We start from the raw sequence: 21542 nt of genomic DNA on the forward strand, positions 1-21542 counted from the left end.
TGTATTACTGGTACTATAGTTTCCTTGAAATATTTTTTCCAGTGCATTTACTAATTTATTCATTCAAAAAATGTATTGGACATGTATGTACTAGATATATTCAGGCCACCTTTACTCTAATTCTATATGAGAAATCATAGGTTTGTCATTTCTATTTTTTAATATAAATATATATGAATATATAACAATTTGAAGTGTTTAAAAGTTTGTTTATGTTCCACTTAAAATAATTTCACTGACCACTAGTGGCATTTTGAGAAAAAATACTTTGGCATTTATAAAGCACCTCATGTTCATGGTCTTCTTTAAGCCATCTCAACAATGATACTTATCCCCACTTTACCTATGAGAGAACTGAAGCTCAGAGAAGTGGCACACCTCAGGATGCAAATCACAGGCAGTTAAGGCAGCCCCAACCCTGGGCTGCTAACGCTAAGCCTGGTACTCTTTTTATGGTACCATCCCCCAACAACAGAACACTGTCAAAATGGAATGGGGAAGTGAAGAATTGAAAGGGGAGCTTGGGTCAGCTGTCTCATCTCTGTTATGAAGTCTGTGATATGGCTTGTGAGCTACCCTTTGACCTTTGTTTGACAGCTTTTCTTGCACTGAGTCAGCAAATAATTGAGACAAAGAAAGTGCTATGAGGATGAAGCCTGCAGGGAATTTTACATCATCTCTAGCTAACTGGTTCTATTCAAAAGTGATCTAGGATCATTGATCCAGATTCTTGTAATATGTACAGTACCTCCTTTTAGAGGGTTGATGTGGCTTTTTGAAATATCTGTATCTCTTTTTGCCATAGCCTTTGTTACTTCTGAGATACCATACATGCTGCTGTGCCAACCCCAAATAAAGTTAAATTACCAAATATTTAATATGTGCCTTGTAAGCAAAATAAGTAACCAGAAATTCTGCCTTATTCAGAAAAGCTCTTGATCCTCTGCTATATTATGGTACCTGGGTTGATGAGTATATTTCCAGCCCCACTGAATGTACTCAGAGACTGTGTGTTGAAGAATTTTTGTATCTAAAGAATTTAGATAAGTGAAAGAAAAGTTTTCTTTGTCAAAAATATTCAACAAATGTGTATTTATATATAAAGTAATATATGAACTATAATTATACATACATTTCAGTTACCCTTTTATAATTATTAAATAATGTATAAAGAGTTATGCCATGATAGCTGTTAATACTATGTAGTATCATTATTATTGGGGTGAAACTGTGTAGGCAGATTATGACTGAAGATAAATTATGAAATCCTTTCCCAGTTTCTCAGTAATGTAGGAATTAAGTTATTTGTGGAACTTCTGGCTTGAAAATATGCAAGAATCCAATAAATATAGGTAGAAGTACAAAATAGCTTAAATTACTTGCTCCTTTAGCATAGGTTTTTAAAAAATATCTGTATATGTTTAACCTTTTTAATATTATCTTTGTGTACTTGATTTCTAGTATTTTTATGCTTCATAAGTTAATTACATAGTAATTTTAAGGGACTATTCATTAAATCATTAAACATGACTTCCAATTGTTGATAAGTTGAATTTATTTTGTTCTTCTCTGATAGCAAGCAGTTTTTTTGGATATTGTTAAAGAGTTTCTTGAATATTGTTCTAGTATATGGATATTTCCCTAGAAACAGCACACAGTTTTCAAATATATTACACAATATAGAAAAGTACTAAAATTCAGAACATAATTAAACATTTTCCTCTGGATATAATCTTCTCAAAGCAGAAATCCACAGTGGTATTATGTTATTTATATCTAGTTTCAGAAAGCACTATCATTGCTTTGTCTTTCAAGGTTATTGAGTCTTTTATAAATAATATAGTTCATTATGACAGTACCTTAGAGCCTCACAGACAGATTTAAATGAAGAACCATAGTAGAGAATTAGTTCAAGAAAAAAATTACTGGAAAATTATCCAAGTATAAAAAAAATTTGAAGTTAAATTTGGGCAAGTTTTTACTTAAAGTTCTATTAACTTGTAATTTGATTTTTAAAAGTTTAATTTTTGAGTATGTATTTGTGTGTATTTTTATGTGTGTAATTTTTATATATAACTTTTACATATTTATAAATTTTGTATAAAACATATATGATGTTATATATTTATATAAAATAAATAATAATTTATGTATGTATAAAGTGACTTATTGCAATTGTATGGTAGAAAGAAGTTAAATATTTTGGAGTTAGAGCTGAGTTTCAATTATGGCCATGTTAACTGAAACTCTAAAGTCCTATTGGTGGAAGAAAAATAATACCAGCTGACAGTACTATCATATTAAGTGATAAAACAGTGTGTTTTACATAAAAATACACATATGTTTTTACTCTCCCTTATTCCTTATTTAATTAAAAATAAAACTCAAAGTTTTTTTTAAACAGCTTGATCTAACAGTTTCTTAACATTAAAGCCAAGAGGATAAGTTCTCATTTTTTTGTCTTGCTTTGTTTCAGTGTGAACCTGCATTCTGTGGCCGGATCAATATCATTTACATTTCTGTATTTATTTATTTATTTATTTATTTATTTTTGGTGCCAGGAATTGAACTCATGACTCATACATGCTAGGCAGGTGCTGTGCTGCTGAGCCATATCCCCAGGCCCTGATCAACTCCTTTAAAATCTCTCACTCACCAGCTTATATCTAACAGAACTTTATGTTGCAGGAGAACTCCCTTTTTGCTGGCGAGAAGTTGATTTAAATATAAGTAGAATTAATTATTGATACATAAGTGTAATGTGCACATCATCTTGCATATTCCCTACATGTGAGGGAACACAAGACCCTCATTTCTAAAATGAAATGTGAAAATATATCTCGGATCTGTTTTGTTTTAAACTAACACATGGATGTTTCTGCTTACTTAAGCTTTTCTAGTCATCCAGTAGCAGGATATTGTTTAATATGTGAAATATTATAAGAAACAAAGTTGTCTGTTGTTCTGGCACACAATGGATCAGACAGTCCCAGTGAACTTGTGCTTATGAGGTATGTGCGTTCTGTGGAACACAGTACAAAGAATGAAAAGAAAAAACTTCCATTATTTAATTTTTTTACCTTGTTGAACAATTAGAAATCCTTGTGCTCCTACATGATGGAAATACTTTGTTATTCTTACTAGAGTTGAAAGGGTTGTGGAGAAATTATGCATGGCATTACTGGGTCGGACATAAAGATTTAAAGACAAAAGTTAATAATTGATTTGCTTATTAGTATATGTTTTCTTTCTTAGGCATTTTTATGAACTCTGAATCTTTACATAAAAGTGGCCTAGGAGCAAGGAGGAGAAACTACAGTAACAGATGGCTTGGATGTGTGCCTTAAAGCTGTGTTTACACAGCAAGCAACACTGTTTTTACTTCGATTGATTTTTTTTTACAGGTCAATAAAAATAGAAAAGTTTTCTAACAGCCCTTTTATTCACAACTGACATACAAGTTTTGCTCTTTATCATTTTTTTGAGAGGGTGTGTGACTTCAGGAACCCTGATAGAGATCACCGGGCAGGTGGGAGGGTGTGATGGAGACTGCCTCCACCACACTTAGTGACTGAACTGTTACAGTGGCACGTTACACAGACAGGCAGTGATAAAGCAGGACAGGAGAGGGGACATGCCACAAGGTATTACTGATAGCACCCTTCTCCCACATGAGCGTGAGGCACGCTTGGCCAGTTACCCCATTTGCTTTTTGGCCTCCGCAGAGCACAATGCATCCTAAATAATAAGAAGTGCTCTACTCTAGGCTGTATGCAACATGATGTCACATTTTAATGCTCACAGCAAATCTAGCAGGAAGGTAGCTGTTATTTGTCCTTACTTTTAAAAGGAGGAAACCAAGTCTTAGAAAAGTTAAATGGGAAGAGGTAAGATTCAAACTCCAATCTCTTGGCCGCAAAACCCACCCTAATCATGGCTCTCATGTTCCTTGCAGGAATTCTAATGTGTGGTTGCTAAGCATCAAGCAGTGGAGAAAGCAAATCAAGGCTTTGATTTAATATGATTTTGTGAATCAAAAGTCACTTTAATTCCAAGTTTTGTTCCCCAGGTATTATTTTCAAATGTTGATGACTCTGAAGCCAGTCTTCCATTTCTACTGACACTAGAGCTGAGAGCCACAGGCTCAACTGCTGGTTGAGCAAGGACAGATTTGAGAGGGCAGTGAAACTTAGAGCTCCCTCTCCTGGTGCACCTGCTTGTACGGCAGGAAAGTAAAAACCGTGTTTAACAATTACAGGTGTGGGTAATGTGATTTGGTCTTCATACCTTCACTCAGGTGGAGTCCGAGAAGCTGAAGACACTAACAGAAGGTTTGGAAGCCTACAACCGAGCCCGGAAAAGAAACAGAAAGTAAGCATTTTTGTTTTCTATTTTGTTTCTCAAGAATTAAATTTACTGGTTTTCCTTCAGAGGGACAATAAAATCCCAAAATGTGGTGTATGTTGTGACTTGCCTCAGTCCAGTCCAGTAGTTTATTACCGAAGAGAAGCACTACAGAGAAGTCCAACTAGCTATCACAAAAAATATTTTAACAATTTATGTTTATTCTGTGTGTGGGATCTGCCCCTCCCTTTAACCTTATCCCTCTCTCATTTAGTAGGAAATAGAGTTAGTAGTTCTTTAAATATCAGTTAAATACACTCTAGAAATTTAGTGAGTCTGTCTATTTGCAATTCAAACACTTCGGGGCGGGAGAACTAACACCTAGTTGTACACATGTTAATGTGGCAGATTAATCATTTAGTCAAATTGATGCTCACTAATGAATATTGGTCACAGCAGGGGTATGGATTTTAAAATAGATTTTCTTTAGAATTATAAAAAGTTGAACTCAAGCTTTTCTAGATCTTTATTTCCTATATATAGCGTAGTACAGAAAGCCAATATTAGAAATCATCTTTGCTATTATACTGACTATTCACATTAATTCACATTCATACTAATGTAGAGAACTACAAACGTACCTTGTATACATACATATATTATTTTAAAATATACCATTGATATACTTATTAACTTGTTATGATTTGTGTATTATCAAACAATTAAAAACATTACATATTGATTTTTGTTTATGTACAATATAATCCTTATATTTATCCCCAAATATTTTTTAAATTTTTATTTTAAAGAGATTAAGACAAAAGAGGATGGAACAAAGCAGATCAGAACAGAACAATGTAAGCAACACAGCAATTCACAACAAGACAACCGGATATTTACAGTAGCTGCCATAATGAAATAGTCTTTGAAATAGTTGAGCAGACCTTCACATAAAATAATATCAAACATAACAAAATAGTATAAAACCATTTGAGAAAATGAAAGTATTACAGAGCATTCAGAACCAAATAACAGAAAATGAACAATGACTACTATATTATCTCATTTTCCATAGAAAATTTGTTTATACTATCATACATATTAAAATCCAATAAGACACAACATGATAGAACCAATGGAAATAGAAGAACAAAAGCATGGCAGGACTTCAAAGCAAGATGATATTAAATCAGCAATGGCTGCCATAATGTCTTGTTTTCTTCAGAATAGCTGTTCATACCATCACACATAATAAAATCAAACAAAACAGAATAAAACCATTCCAACTAATGAGTGAAAACATTATAAGGCTTCAAAGCAATGTAATGGGGAATCATGATTACCATAAAATCTTGTGGACTCTTAGCATTACTTACACTAGGGAGACTGCACGATATTTATACATGTGAGTTTGATTTATTTCACTTATGAGTATGGTCTCAAGTTACATCCATTTATTTATAAATATCTCAATGTGATCATTCTTTATAGCTGAGTAGTACTCCATTGTATATAAATACTACAACTTTTTTATCCATTCCTCAGTTTTGGACACTTAGGTTGTTTCCAAGATCTGGCTATTACAAATTGTGCTGCTATAAACATGAGTTTATACTGTAGTATTTACACTCTGGTATTATGTTTTCAGTTCTTTTGGGAATATACCTAAGGTGGAATAGCTGGGTCAAATGGAATTTCCATCTCCCTCAAATATTAACACTTAAGCTCAGTCTTTTTGTATCTTATTATCTCTTTTAAACTATCCCTTTAACATATGTTTGCACATCAAAATTTATAAAGTGGAGATCAGAATAATTAATGGTATATCTTACATAAAAGGCTTAAATAATGATGTCAGTAATACATATTAATAGAGCACTCTTTTTCCCTTTGTGATGTTTTTAACAATTCTTTCAAGAGGTAAAATTTTAAGTCAACAGATCTTAGGAAGAATGTTCACCTCCATAAATTGTGTCACAAGAAGATAACATCCGTAGGGCAAATCCTGTACACCTGTGTCCAGACTTTTTTGGAGGTTACATGTTGGCAGTAGTGGTGAGGGCTGAGTAAATTATCAGTTACTTCCCTGTACATGTCACAAGAAACACACAGGGCTAGAGGTTCCCTCTGTGCTGACTGAAGTGACACTTCCTCTGCAGAGGTTAGAGTAAGACAAGGTCAGTAAAAATAATACTAGGTTTGGATGAAAGGAGAGAAATTGTAAAATACCTACATCAAAAATATTGCAGTGACCAGTTTCTGTAAAATATCCAACAGTGCCTATTTCTCGGTGTAAACATTTTTCAAAATGTTTCTACCAATGAAACATGCTCCTTATGTGGGTTATACGCAAAACAGTTGATAGCATAAAAATGAAACAATTTCTCCAAATATTTAGCTACATTTCCTTCAAATGAGTTGGATTATTTTCCCATCCATTTTTTTTACTTCGTGGTTTCTGAAAGGTAATAAGGAAAAGCCACAATTTTGAAGTTGTTTTTACAAAGCCAGTTTACTGTTCGTGGTGAGTTAATATGGACACTCTCAGAAACAATTCTTATGATAGCCATAAATTCACAGCTTAGACTGGAAAGATAAAAGAAGAACATATGAAGCAAACGTTAGCAAAAATAAAGCTTTATTTCTTATACTGTTGTCTAAGCAGATTGACTTGCTTTATAGATCACCTATAGAATGCTATACATGTTGCACATGTAATTTCATGTCCATTATTTTACTCTCCCAATCTAAAAATGGGCCATAATTACTAAGCCCATTTTCAAATGAGGATCCTAAAACCCACAGAGCCTAAATAATTAGTTGAAATTACATTAGGTGAAATTAGTTGAGGAAGGATATTTGACAATGCAAAAATGCTGCAGTCACCAGATGCTTAAGCCAGTGTGAAGAATGGTAGGTTAAAGACTGAGTGCCAGGAAAACCGAACATTGAATAGAACAATGAACAGGGGAGAACGACTGGAAAGGAGGAGAGAACCAGAGAAAGGCGGTAGGGTTTGAAGTCAAGGGTTGAAAATTCCTGGATGGTAAAATGATGAAGGACAGATATTGTTTTGTTCAATAAGACAAGCACTAAAAGAATCAACATTGAATGGGACAATTTGGAGGTACAGCGGACCTCGGTGGGAAGTTTCCAGCCCATGATGGATGTAGAAAGTGGCCGTGGGTGGGGCTGGGGATTTAGCTCAGTGGCATAGACGAAAGTGGCCGCGGGTGAGGAAGGAGTGAGCAGAAAAAGCAGGTATAGATTTGTTCTCCGTCTTTACCCATGTGAAAAGATGTTGAAAAATGGCAACCAGAGAACTTTTAAGATGGCAAAGATTTGTAGACTGAGGAAGACGAAAAAAGGAAAAGCCTGAAAAAAGAAAGTAGTTACATTTGGAATAAAAATATTAAGATGTTGCTGTTTGACTTGGAGTCATGTCCAGTTTCAGGCACATTCCAGCTGTGTGACCCTGGTTGCTTAATTTCTCTGAGCCCTTCATGTCTAAAATACGAATATTAATTAGTACTTCATGTTTGTTAAAGATAATAAGAGAATGCATTAAAATGGTACTGGGCAAATGATATTTAGTAAATAGCTACTTTTATTATAAAGCTACAGGTAAAGAAGCAAAATTATGTAATATTTATGCTAGTGGAAACATTCTACCACCATATTAGATGTTTAAAACTTTGTGGAGTCATTTTAATCCTTAACATCTTAAGTCAAACTGTACAGTAATAAATATCTTTAAACTGATTTCCTAATTATAGCCTAATCACATAAGAGTTAACAATGTTTATTTAGCACATTACTCAGAGTAATTTTGTACTTAAGTATCAAGAAATCAGTTTATTAAAGAAAAATATTCTACAGCTTTTTAGATATACTATGATTTTCATTTAAGGGGAAATCAGATCTTCTATCTGTATATATACATACTTTTTGGTATACTTTTTTTTTTATAAACCTGGAAAATGTTAAGTGGTATAATGTCACAACTGTAATATAAAACCAAAAATCATACTTAGATTGCTAAATTTTCTAAAGTCTGTATACTTCCTCTATGGGTTCGATTATTTTGAGAGTCTGGGATTTTCCACATCCAAGTTTATTCCAGCTGGTTCTCTACACCTAAAGTGAGCTGCAGTCATTCTAAACTGACAGTGCAGAGTGGCATGCAGCTTCTCAAACCCTCCCCGCCTATTTCTTGGGTCATTCACAGATCTGTACCTGGCTTTTAAAAAAAATTAGTGAAGATAAGAATAATGTGTGACAATACACGCAATGGGTGAAAATGGCAGTTATCTCCATTAATAATTAGAAATGTGATTATATGAACATCTACTGCATGATCAAATAGGTTTTTAAGTGTCCATTAGTAAAAATGTTTATTATTAAATGTCAGTGGGGAATACAAAATAGTAAAGAAAATTCTACGGGAAGGCCCCTTAGACTGGAAGGCTAAGCTTTAACTAATCGTTCACGTCATGAACTCATGGAGTTTTTCTTTCCCTTCTAAGTTCATCCTTCCCTGGCCTGGCTGGAGTGTGAAAGTAGTCTGTAGCTTTGCCTTCTGATATATTCGAGCAGTTTCATGCTCTGTGTCCATATATGTATTTTCTCTTCCAAAAGTAGTAATTTCCCCCTCTAATAACTGTTTATTAAAGCCAAGACATTATATTGTACTAATTTCACCTAAATTACTATAAGGTTTTATAGACATTTTAAATATCTTATTGAAGAACAAAAGGAAAAATTGCAAAATTTTAATTAATGTTGTTGAATCATTTTAATATCCTTAATGGTAATGCTACTGCATTTTTATAATTGAGTAAAAAAATTATGACTGTTACCTTTGAAAAATATTTGTAATCAAATATATTTATTTATATTCATATAATTAATTTTACCACTCTGCCTAAAAGTGCATATATATTTTCCAAAATGTAGGACTATCCATGCTAGCTTTGGACAGATTTTTTTTTTTGGTGGTGGTACTGGGAATTGAACTTGTGACCTCATGAGTGCTTACTTTACAGAGCTAAATCCCTAGCTCTACATATTTTTATTTAGTAAATATACTCAGCCTTTCTGGTGTGCCTAGAAATGTAATATTCAGAGGTTGAAATCAAAGTTCTCGAAGGCACAGAAAGAAATGATGCAGATGAATTCTCCCATCATGTTGTACTAAGGATAAAACCTAGTGAGTGAAGGCTGTGGCGAGCCAAGGCATTCCCCAGAAGTTCAAAATGCTTTTAAACTAAGTGGGACCACGAGCCAAACTCTCACAACTGCAAATTTCCAGTCTGCATGTAGATGCTGAGATAGAATTTAGGCATGGTAATAGCCTATGAGGAACAGGTTTTCTTGACAGGATAAGTGAAATGAATCATCTTAGTATTTGGAATAACTTGGCAATTGTTTATATGTATAAAAGAGAAAAAACAAATTAACAGAATGGGCAAAGTTTACATAACCACGAAGATAAATACTGTGGATTCCCTGGTTTTCATATTTAATATAAGAATTTCATAGATGTAAGCTTCAGATTAAAGAAAAACATAACATAAACATAAAGGATGTGAGTTTCCAAAATGATATATATATGGCATGGTATTCAAGCCAAACTTGTACAACAGAATACTCAGTGCAGAGAAAAGGTCAAAGGAGTGGAAAGCACCCTTAGACCAGCCTTCTTTATTTCTGTTCAAAGAGTTATAGCATTTTAGTTTTGGGGGAAATGTGATGGGGGTCAGGCTAGGAGTTCAAGTGTAGCAAGTTAATTAGCTGTTTGCCTCCTGGAAAGAGCACCAGAATTTCAGCTTTTACTTGCTCAATTGCAGAAACCAGGATGCTCCAGAGAGGGCAGAGCGCGCTCCCTAGTGGCCAGAGCCTGCACTTCGCCCCCTCCACCGTTTAGAGAGAGAGCTTGGGAGTCTGAGATAGCCAGCAAAAAACTAGGAGAGCCGGCTGGATTCAAGAGAATGATTTACATTGGTGGGAAAAGAGAAGCGTCGCCCAGCATTCTTCCAAAATTATCATATTGTGGAAAAACCATGTAGAAGGAAAAGGACCTATTTTCCTCTGCTTCATATGTTCAACTTTTTAGTAGTTTTGTGACTTTAATCATTAGTATTCAGTGGTAAAAATCCCAGAGTGATGTTTTGTCATCTGAATTTTTCAAATGTGAATATAAATTGACTTTCTCTGGTAGAATTGGTACTTTTGTTTTCTGATTAGGGAATTAAATTGAGATTTTGTTTCTTTAATTTATTAATCTGGTGTGTTGTTTTCATTAATTTCAGAAGTGGAAAGCTAAATAACCATTTAGAAGCTGCTATTCATGAGGCCATGAGTGAACTGGACAAAATGTCTGGGAGTGTAAGTTAATTTATTTTTCCATTATACTGTGTTTCTTTGAAAATAAGTTGTGTTATTCTTTTTGGCAGTGTCTCTTGAATATTGTCAAGCAACTCACATAGCAATACTAAATTACTGGATCAGGAAAAGACTCTTATCAGGAACAGTTCACAGTCATTTAAGAAAAATAATTTAGCAATATTAACTATGTCTTTTTTCTGAGATAAATAACTTTTGTTTTCTTATACAACATTCTTTTAAAATATAAGCAACAATATATTGAAGTTAAAGTCACAGCTTTCTTGACTTTTTGAATATCTGTGGCCATTACTATTTCCTAAATATTTAATAGTGCAAATTTCACTCTTTCCATTAGGAAAAAAAAGTGAAATTGAAAAGTTGGATGAAGAGTATATAGATCTCATTTCATTTCTACTCCCTTCCCTCTAATTAAAATACTTAGAATAAGATTTTGCTGTTAAACTATAAGCTATACACTCTGATTTTGCAAATATTATCTATGTTTTCTTTACATTTTTAATTGAGCTGTGCATTAAAATTCCTAGTGTCTCCTGGGACCATACAAATAATTTCAGAAGCAAAGTAGATCAGGTCTGACAGCAACAGGAATTCAAGGAGATTGAGAAAAACCAATGAAGATGCGCTTTGCTATGGGCTGTGTTGCAACTTGCAGTCTTAGAGATTCAACTCAGCAAAGTTGTTGCTCCTTGAGTCTGCTGCTGGTTGAGGAAGTGGTTGCTCCACACACTCATTCAGAGGTCCACATTCTTTCCATGTATCCACCATTCCTCAGGACCCTAGAGTGCTCTAGGCAGCCTTTGCATCCAGCCCAGCAAGCAAAAGAAAAGTGCATTTGTAGTGGACTTTCTGCATAATTTCTGTGGGCAGGGCCTGCAAACTTACCATTTCTCTCTCTTTTTTTTTTTCTTTTTATCAGTGCCGGGGATCAAACTCACAACTGCCTGCTTGCAAGGCAGGAACTTATGCCACTGAGCTAAATTCCCAGGCCCAACTTACCATTTCTTGTGATTCTGCATATGACCTTCTTAACTGGAGCAGGCTAGGAAATGTAGTATGTGATGTGTCCCCAGGAAAAAGAGAAAATGGATTTGACCATAATCTCACTATTCTCTGCCTCAGGTCTTTTGACCTTTGTGACCAAAGAGCCATAAAGATCATGTAGCCTGGGGATATGGGCTCTTTCTCCAGAAGAAGCTCCTCTTTTCATGCCCCCAGGAGATCTTAGCTATGTGGAGAACTGTACTGGGATTCCAAAATCTCCCATTTTTCTTCAGAAGCCAAAAGTGTAGAAGTAAAATTTCTCATTTTTGCAACTATTTAAAAAATATTGAAGCTAAATGTGATGGTGCATGCCTATAATCCCAGCACTTGGGAGGCTGAGGCAGGAGGATTGCTGCAAATTTGAGACCAGCCTAGGCTACAAAGTGCATTCAAGGCCAGCCTGAACTGCATAGTGAAACTGTCTCAAAAAGATAAGAAAAAAATTAAAATGCCATATGGCTACATAAAATAATTTGGAACCACATTTTGTCCACAGATTACAACAGTAGTTTGCAATCTGATAAAGACTTCCTCGATTACAAAAGTCTTTGATTGGGAATATAGCTCAGTGGCACAGCACTTGCCTGGCAAACACAAAGTCCTGATTTCAAATCCCAGCACCAAAAAAAAGTCTTCAGTTATAATATTTTGTTGGAAAGATGCATGGAGAGAATTAGAAGGAAGAGGTAGTTTGAAAATCTCGTAAACATTTTTAAAATTTTAAGTATGTTTTAAAAATCCTGCATTTGACTGAATAGTATTGATATAACCTGTATATGTGTGTGTGTGTGTGTGTGTGTGTTTGTATTTGTGTTGCTAAAGATTGAACCCAGAGCTTCACACATCCCTAGGAAGTGCTGTGTTATTAAGCTACATCTCAGTCCCTAAATATTGTTTTTAAAATGTATAATTGAACTAACTTGTGGTGGATCTCAAGAGCTAACCATGTACATCTCTTCTTAGTTCTAAATTCTGTGATACCCTTATTGGTAGATTGAAATTGGTCATGGTAAAAGTAACTACACCACAGAAGTTGGGAAATGTTACAATGAACTTGTGTCTAAATACTGGTTGTTAAGCATTCCTGTACCATTACCTCAGGGCTGTCCTGCTATTCCTGTTCTTGTCCTTACTCCCTCCCTATCAGTAGCTGTGTTAGGTCACCTGCTTCCTGCCCCTCAAAATCCTCTCTGCTAGCTAATGCTCTAATGCTGCTTAACCCCTGCTTAATCTGATGCATGGCCTTAATTGCTGCTGGTCCCTGCATTATTATTTAAAGACGAGTTGTATGAATTGCTCTTTCAGACTATACAAGCGCAGACCTGCCAACAGATGGTGGTGGTATCCCATTTTCCATCCTTATTCTTTACATAAGCAAGCATTGCATTGAACTGTGTGTGCATGTTCATATGACCTTTCATACTGCTTCATAGTTGTAAACTAAACACAGTGATAAAGTAGAAAAGAACGTGTTTTGTATGTATTAACCTGCCTTTCCAGGCTCCTGTGAGATTGGTCAACTAGGATACCTGGCAAGAAAGGCTTTCTTTTAGTCTTAGAAGTACAGTGGAGGTAGCAAATGTGCGTTGCGTTCCTTGCATTTGGTTTTCTCTGGTTCCCTGATGGCAAAGGTAGGGCGCGAGTACTGTAGCAAGCCTAAAGGTTTCGTTATGACATCACACAGCAAGCCTAAAAGATTTGCCATCACTATTCATCCTTATGTTCCACTATTTACCAGGTTTCTAGTATACTTTATGTTTTGACTGTGAGCACATAGAGGTCTTGCTAAAAAATTTAAATGTCTCAGGATGTCGTGATTAAAAGTAAAAGCCTATTTCTTTATCAGAACTCATATGGTGTTTATGATTTCAACCTCTGTTGTTATTGGTTTCTTCTACTTTTTTATTTCCAGGTTCACCAAATCCCACAGGGAGACAGACAAATGAGACCACCCAAGCCCAAGCGGAGGAAGATCTCCAGATAACAGAGACTACTCTACTAATGTGCAGTGTTTGTCAAAGAGATGTGCAGAGATGTATATGTACATAGATATGGATATGGCCACTGTTATATCAGTATTTAAACTATGGCAGATAGCTACCACCACAACAGGGTGCTAAGAGGAACAGTGATACACACGGAGAATGAGGAAGGATAATGAGTGGTGGAAAACCAGTCATAATCCCTGTATGATGAGAGGGATCAATGGTCAGGAGTACTGAGCAACTCTTTTTCTATGACACTAAAATTGTGATTAAAGAAATAGTCCAAATGTTTCTGAAGAATTTTCAGTGTTGTATATAGAAAATACAGAATTTCATGGTAATATCGAAAATGTAAATATTGTACAATATTGTCATGTACAAGCATACCTAATGCACACTTTATCTTTTATTGTACAAAGAAATAGTGTACAAAATTCTTTGGTTTCTATGGAGTACACCTACCAGAGACTACCAGTGTAAAGTGATAAATAAAAATACAACCTAAATGCTTTTCTATGATAATGTAAAAGATGCTGTTTTTGTATTTAACAGCAGAGAAAAGGCATGATGATGTAATATCTGAATTATGACATAACACTACACACCACTGGGTGTCCATTTATAATGTCTATTTGGAGTGGACCTTGCCTGGATACACTGGACTCAATTTTGGGTAGCTAGGAAATTGCAACCTTGCAGATTTCTAAAGGGATGAGGGCTCACAGGTCTAAATTAAGAATTCAGAAACTGCAACCATTTGTTGCATATTTTTTTTACCTAAGTTTTAAAATAGAATAAGTTTTATAAAAAAAAACTTAGATGGAATATTTTACTCAGCCAGTTCTGTAGTTAGTATTTGATAGCCACCTGTTAAGCTAAGTATCTTACCACCACCGATCCTCAGAACTAAGGTTTTTTTGCAAATGATACCTGACAAGGTAAAATTTCTATTTCCACACATGGAAGCAAAAGCCCCATTTTGAAACTGTTATCAAAGGCAAGGGTGATTATAGTTCAGTTTCTTTGCAGTGGCCAAAATAAATACAAATCATCGAAGCAAATTTCATATCCATTCATCAGTATTATTTAACCCGGAAGTTAAGGTGGCTTACAAAACTATTAGTGATGGTAATTTTTTATCAGTATTATGTAATATATCAGATTTATTTTATTTAAAGAATTATTTATACCATTAACAGATTCTTATATATATATATATATATAAAATGTGGCTGAAATGTGCAGGTTAAATCTATTAACCAAATTATTTATATTATATTAAGTAAGAAAAAAATGTGAAACAAATGTAGAGAGAAAATACTACAAGTATACAAACCTAAAACTGTGAGCCATTGTAAAGTACAAGGTAATTAATAAGAATTGTAGCACAACATCATTTTCCATCTTTCTTTCCACAATTTTTCGTGATGGTGGCATAACCCGGCCCGGAGGTAGATAAGTGAAGTTCCAGATCACCAGCCTAACTTCACCCCAAGGAGGTTGTCATCCCTTTTTCTGGGAACCACCTGCCTCCACCCCACAATCCACTTGGAGCACTACCTGTGCCTCGCCTGGGGCTCTCTCCACAGCCTCAAGTTCTCTAATAACCAGCTCTGGACGCCACCGCTTCCCCCACTCTTTTCCCCATCTGCTTCCCCCGACCCCACTCCTCAGTGCTGAGTTCCAGTCACTCAGGAGAAAGGAGACCGAGGTCATTCCTCGAGTGAGTTTCTGGGGGCCACAGCACAGAGCATGCCACCTTGGCTCACTTCTGATGGCGACAGCTCTTAGGCCCCATGTGTCTCGTCCCTTCTGTACCCACCACTCTCACCCTCCATCCTGAGGGGGCGAACTGGGCACACTGAGGTTCATGGCCTGGTGCAGAACTCTTCCTCCAGGGGTAGGTCCCTCCATGTTTCCAAAATGCTGGACCTGCCTGCCTGGCACCTTATATAGGTCACAAACATGTAGTTTAGTCGACACGTTTTTGTTATACCTTTGCTACCTTGAAACCATTAATGTTTATATATATATTTTTTGCATCAACCTGCTTTTCTACTGTTTTGTCTACACAACGTGTTTCTTCACAGACAGGCACCCTTGTTGCTTGTGTGTTGCGTGTGTCTGTATGTGTGTTTGTTAAGTGTTGATATATGAAGACTTTTTAGCCTTTGCCTTTCTGTCTTCAGAATGAGTTTGGGGCAACCAAACCTTCTTTTTGTCATTTTGAGCGAATTCCATTCGTGCTTGCCCACCACTGTGTACTTTACATCAGTAGCCCATATAAAGTATGTTTCTGCCCATGACTTCACTGGTTGCATATGGCTTTGCTGTGAGTGCTAGGTATAGCTGTCTCAGTCCACATGAGGTCTTTTTCCTCTTGCAGTTAAATGGTTTCATGTATGTAGTTAATGTAAATATTGTTAGCGTTTTAGGTCATGGAGTACTTTAATATTTTTTTAGATGTTGCACCTTGTTTACAATTAAAAATTGGTCACTCATACTTCAATTCTGCCCATCAAGCCATTTCTTTCTCTTTGTATTGAAGCTAATTCATTTTTTTAAAAAATGAAGGCTAGACCTTCAATGTTAGTACATTTTTTATTCCCTAAAATAAACTTTTTTAAACAAATCCAAGAATGGAAACAATGAAATTTTTTTGCTTCTTTCAAGAACACAATAGTTCCTGATGGAAAAAGGAAATCTAATTTAATTTTGTGTCCCTAACAGCCCTAGATGCACATGGAGAATAAACTACACATTGCAGTAGTTTTTAGAGAGTATTTCCAATGAGTGAATATTAACTGAGCAGCTTTTGTGTGGCTTGTCTTGTTTGTAGCATAAAAAGCATTCAAAGGTTTTTATTTATTTAAAGGAATGTTTTTGGATTGTACTTTTCAGTCTCATTATGAATGAAAATTCTTTAAGAAGAATATTCATCCCTTGTGATATCATGGGCTACATGTAGTCTTTTATTTAAACTCTTACTTAGAGTTTTTTGCTATGTCTGTTTTTTAAGTAAACATAGCTTTCTTACTTAAATATAACCCTGCAGAATTGTAGGAGGGGTGGAGGGCTGTTATTTCACTTTCCATGAGCTTTATGAAGACTCTCTTATCACATGAGTTGATTCTTTTTCATTTCAGACCATGATATCAACTTTGGTACCAATCCGCAGTGTTCCCTTGGAAGTCAGGAACAATTTTGCATTAGGATTTTGAAATCTCAGACGCTCAAGATGTTTGTGGCTTTGTTCTTTCTGAAAAGAAAGAGAAGACTCTATACCTTAGTGAAGATTCAAAATCTTATTTACTTTACCCATTTATACCCAAATGATATGATGCAAGACTCAAGATTTTTCAGTGGCATGTATAAAATAAGTTATGTGCTACTTGATTCATTTGGGGATATGAACAAAAGATACCAGGCAACCATAACGATAATCCTGAATTAGTTTTTCTTTCTTTCATTCACTTTCTCATATTTGCATTAGCCAAAGAGATAAGAACATTAGTAATTCATATGTGTAACAACACAGAAGTGAATATTAAATCAGTAAGCCAAAAAGCAATAAACAACTGAAGCATGGTATATCCTGCTAACAGTGGGGAGTCTGATATAGAAAAAAAAATATATATATAAAGCATTATCTTCAAAAATGAAAGATTAATTTGTATCTACTGTAAATATGTATTATCAGCCTTATCTGCTTTATACACACTGTGTGTGTACTTCAGTGACCTTTTATAAACCGGAAAAATGGTTGATTTAATAATTTGTTATGTAAATACAAAGTTGTCTATAAATTGGAAAATTTGATGCCAGATGGCTTCATTAATATACAACTGTGTTTTGTAACATCATGCCTTGATGGGTTAAGTATAAATACACTGGAATGTCTATGTAGAAAAGACGCAGTTTACATTTCACTTGCATTTCAAATGGATATTTTTGTCCCCAGGGTTATATTATTAGGAAAAGAAAATGACCTGCATATTTTCAATGTGAAAAACAAATATGGTTTTGATTTCACTGAAACTTTTTTTCACACCCAAAAATCTGTTCAATTCCATTTTAAATGCTGTTCATTATAAGGTTTCCGTAGGTAATTCATTAATCTATGACAAAAATCTACCTATGAAAACTACACAATTATTCCACTGGAGACCTAGCTACCCATCTTCTAATACTAGGCAAGCAGAGGAAAAGCCCCAGCTTCCTTACTATGTTTCAACTTACTATTTTCTGCTTTGTTTCCATACATTTTGGAAAGCACAGACAAATAGGTCCTGGTTCTGTGATCTCAGGTATGTGCAGAATGTCACCTTAATGCAGGGCCTCCCTATGTTGACACTAATGACATTTGGGCCAGGTCATTTTTTGTTTGTGGGGACACCCTATGAATCATAGAGTGTTTAGCAGCACCTCTGGGCTCAACCCACTAGTGGCCTGTGGTACTCCCTCCCAAACTGTAGCAATCAAAAATGACTACAGCCATTACCAAATGTCTCCTTGGGGGGGGAAATGAGGGGATTCAAAAATAAAATTTGAAAACCACTACAATAATGAAACTAGTTCGAAAGCATATATCTGTGTAAAGTACGGGCAGATTTGCATTTAGAAACTGATGCCTAAAAGTAGCCAAATTTTATGCCAAAGTAGAGCTTCTGAGCATATGGTTAAGGAGACAAACACATTAATATCAGTTTTACTTCAACTCACTTTACATTGTAAGACCCAAGACAGGCATGTTTTAAGAACCCTCTGGCTTAGAAGAGTCACCTATATATACCATGGCCCAGAGTTTGCAGGAACACATTGCATCCTAGGCAGTGCAAGGAGCTTCAGTAAGAGAATGCTTCCCGATGGCAGTGTAGCTGCCTGTCCTGGGTCAAGAAGAGGAATACCTACGGGGACAAGCGGGGCTCAGGTACCAGTAGTTCTGAATTGCCTGTAATCAGTTTTGATGAGCATCTCAGAAGATTTAGGAGGTTTCACGGTTAGATTTGCTCATTCAGTAAATGTTTACTGAATGCCATTGTGTACCATACCCTAAGTGACAAATAGGGATGTAGCAGTGCATGAGACAGGTCCATCCTCTCCCTGACTAGAGTTATAGATGCCAGTTAAACAGGTGAATATGATAAATGATGCTAAGGGATAAGAGGGGAGCACATCAGAGGGCTGTGACATCATTTCATGGGGGGCAGGGTCAAAGGAGGGCAGGGAAAAGATGAGGAGTCAGGCAAAGACCTGCATGGCATGGGAAGGGGACGACAGAGTGTGTTAGAGGCAGAGGAACCAGCATGTGCCGAGGCTTGGATATTAGAAGAAGCATGAAAGAATAATGGCTGGAGAGTTACGGGTCTTGGGCCAGTCTGTCTTTCTCTTTTTCTTTCCTTTTGGAGTGCTGGGGATTGAACCCAGAGCCTTGTGCACCCTGGGCAAGTGTTCTCTGACTGAGCCACATCCTCAGCCTCCCGAGGAAGTCTTGTTATCACTCTTGCATGTACCATGCATTGATAGGGAGTTATTATTGTCTTGTAAGAGGTGATATGATAAGGAATGTGTTTAAAAAAGATTCTTCTAACTGCACTGTTAGGAAAGGATAATTAGAGGGATAAAGATTGAAGAGTGCATATCTCCCTCGAAGTGCAGCATTAAAAAAAGTACTCACTTCTTTAAAAAGTAAAAAGTTCCAGCCTCACCATAATGCTTCATGTTACATTTGTTGAGCAAATTCCCTCCCAATCTTAGAAATGTCTTCAAATATATATATTGAACATTCTTAATTTGACAACCTGAAATTGAAAATGCTCCAAAAGCCAAAACTTCTTTTTTAGTTCAAACTGTTTTGAGTTGCAGAATGACACTGCAAGTGGAAAATTCCACACTAGATTCCATGTGATGAGTCATAGTCAAAGTGCAGGTGCACTGAAAATATTGCACAAAATTAGCTTTGGGCTCTGAGTATAAAGTCTATATAAAACAATTGAATTTCTTGTTTAGACTTGGGTCCCATCCCAAAGACATTATGCATACATAAGTATTCCAAAGACAAAAAGAAAACCCAAAATTCAAAACATTTTTTCTAAGGATTTCAGATAAAGAAGTGGAACTCAGCACAGTTATACTTACTGCCCATAGAATTGTGCCCTACTTATTATATACAAATAGGAAAGCAACAGTGTTTCTACTTTGACTACCACAGGCTGGGCTAACCACTTAGCTGCACAGGTAAGTGCAGGCAAGGTGTGGGCCTTTGGAGTGACCACCTCATCCTGCATCTCTCTCCTAGGAATCAGAAGCTGCAGTGGGAAGAAACGATGCAGGAGGTCACAGGTGAGCATTAAAGATTGTAGAGCACAGGAAGTCAGCACAAGAAGGGTCAGGGCCCGGAACAAGGCTATCTGGCTATGGAGATGGGTGTCTCACAGTCAGGGAGACCACAGTGGCCTTTCCTCAGCCATTCCCGCCCAGGATTAGGTACTTGCTCCTAAACACCTCAGCCACCATTATTCACTAAACAGTGTCTTTGGGGCTCATCAAAGCTAACCATTGGTTAAGAAAGCTGAACAGGGATAGTGCATTAGGGGCATCCAATCCAGAGGCTAGCAAATAGCCCTTCCCTCAGGCACAGGATCCCACAGCAGAGGCAGTCCATTAGAATAGCTAGAAATCGGGCCCAGAGAGTCCTCATCTAGAAGCAATCAAATCTAGATGGTGTCACTTGCTTGTTATTTGATTTACAGAAAGTTACCTAACCTATATGAATTTAACTTTGTTATCTCCAAAAAGAGGATAAGAATAGCATTTCCTTCAGGATTGATTGAGGATTGAATGAGATGACACAGATAAAACCCTCAGTGCCTGACACTAACAGGCACTCAGACAATGTTCCTTACAAAATTGCAATACGAAAGTTTTTGATTAGCAAAGGAACCCAACACCCTGCCAGTGAAAGACATAATCAAATATATGAGGAATGAAACTGGGCCTGGTGGCGCATACCTATAGTGTCAGCACTTGGTAGGCTGAGGCAGGAGAATTCCTGCAAGTTCAAGGCCAGCCCCATGCTACATAGTGAGCTCAAGGCCAGTCTTAACTACATAATGAGACCATGTCTCAAAGATAAACTGTATCACTAACAAAATAGAAAGAGAGCTATGTCTAGAGTGGCTGTGTCTTCCTGGGAGACTCAGAAGGTAGGATAGCGTGGTGCCAATAAAAAGGAACAGATTTGAAGCATCCTTTTCTCGTCTCTCGTTTTGGATGAATGCTACTGTCTAAGATGGCACTTTCAGAAATGAACCAGCAAGATTATTTCCTAATGAGCCAGTCTAAAATATTCTTTTTCTAAGGAGGTCAATGAGTCACCTGTGGTAACCAGGACAGAGTTATCATCAGGTAAATTTGAGAACTGGTAACCTTCAGCCTCAGGGTAAGGTTGAAACTCACTCTGCAAATAAGTAGTAGCTCTAGACCTGAAACGGATAACAACCTAAACTTAGTCAGGTCAGGGAAGTAGACTTTAGCCCTCCTGTAACTTAAAGCATCAGTTTTCTATGGGATGGTCACGTAAGAGGGCCTTGTTCACATTTAACCCGTATTTGTCCTCTCTAATTTTAACATGGATACTGTTGAGTAAAATCTTGAACCAAGTAAGAGTCAGGAGGTCCTCAGAAGATTCAGGAGGGGTTGAAATGTGTGTATGTGTATGTGTACGTGTACGTGTACATGTATGTGTATGTGTACATGTATGTA

The 21542-nt window shown here is 36.3% G+C and overlaps 1 protein-coding gene across 7 annotated transcripts in view; it reads left to right on the forward strand.

The window, feature by feature from the left end:
* Positions 1-14294, forward strand: part of Mbd5 (methyl-CpG binding domain protein 5) — a 407001-nt gene extending 392707 nt beyond the window's left edge. For all 7 annotated transcript variants that reach the window (XM_063259600.1, XM_063259599.1, XM_063259605.1 and 4 more), the window contains 3 exons: positions 4298-4371; positions 10656-10731; positions 13706-14294. In XM_063259600.1, coding sequence (XP_063115670.1) covers positions 4298-4371; positions 10656-10731; positions 13706-13777 — 222 coding nt within the window. In that variant the 3' untranslated portion in view covers positions 13778-14294. The remainder of the gene's footprint in view (positions 1-4297; positions 4372-10655; positions 10732-13705) is intronic.
* The last annotated feature ends 7248 nt before the right edge of the window (positions 14295-21542 follow it).

Source organism: Cavia porcellus, unplaced genomic scaffold (genome assembly GCF_034190915.1).
Source record: "Cavia porcellus strain 051 isolate PalLab524CR breed Dunkin Hartley unplaced genomic scaffold, mCavPor4.1 scaffold_12, whole genome shotgun sequence".
NCBI lineage: Eukaryota > Metazoa > Chordata > Mammalia > Rodentia > Caviidae > Cavia > Cavia porcellus.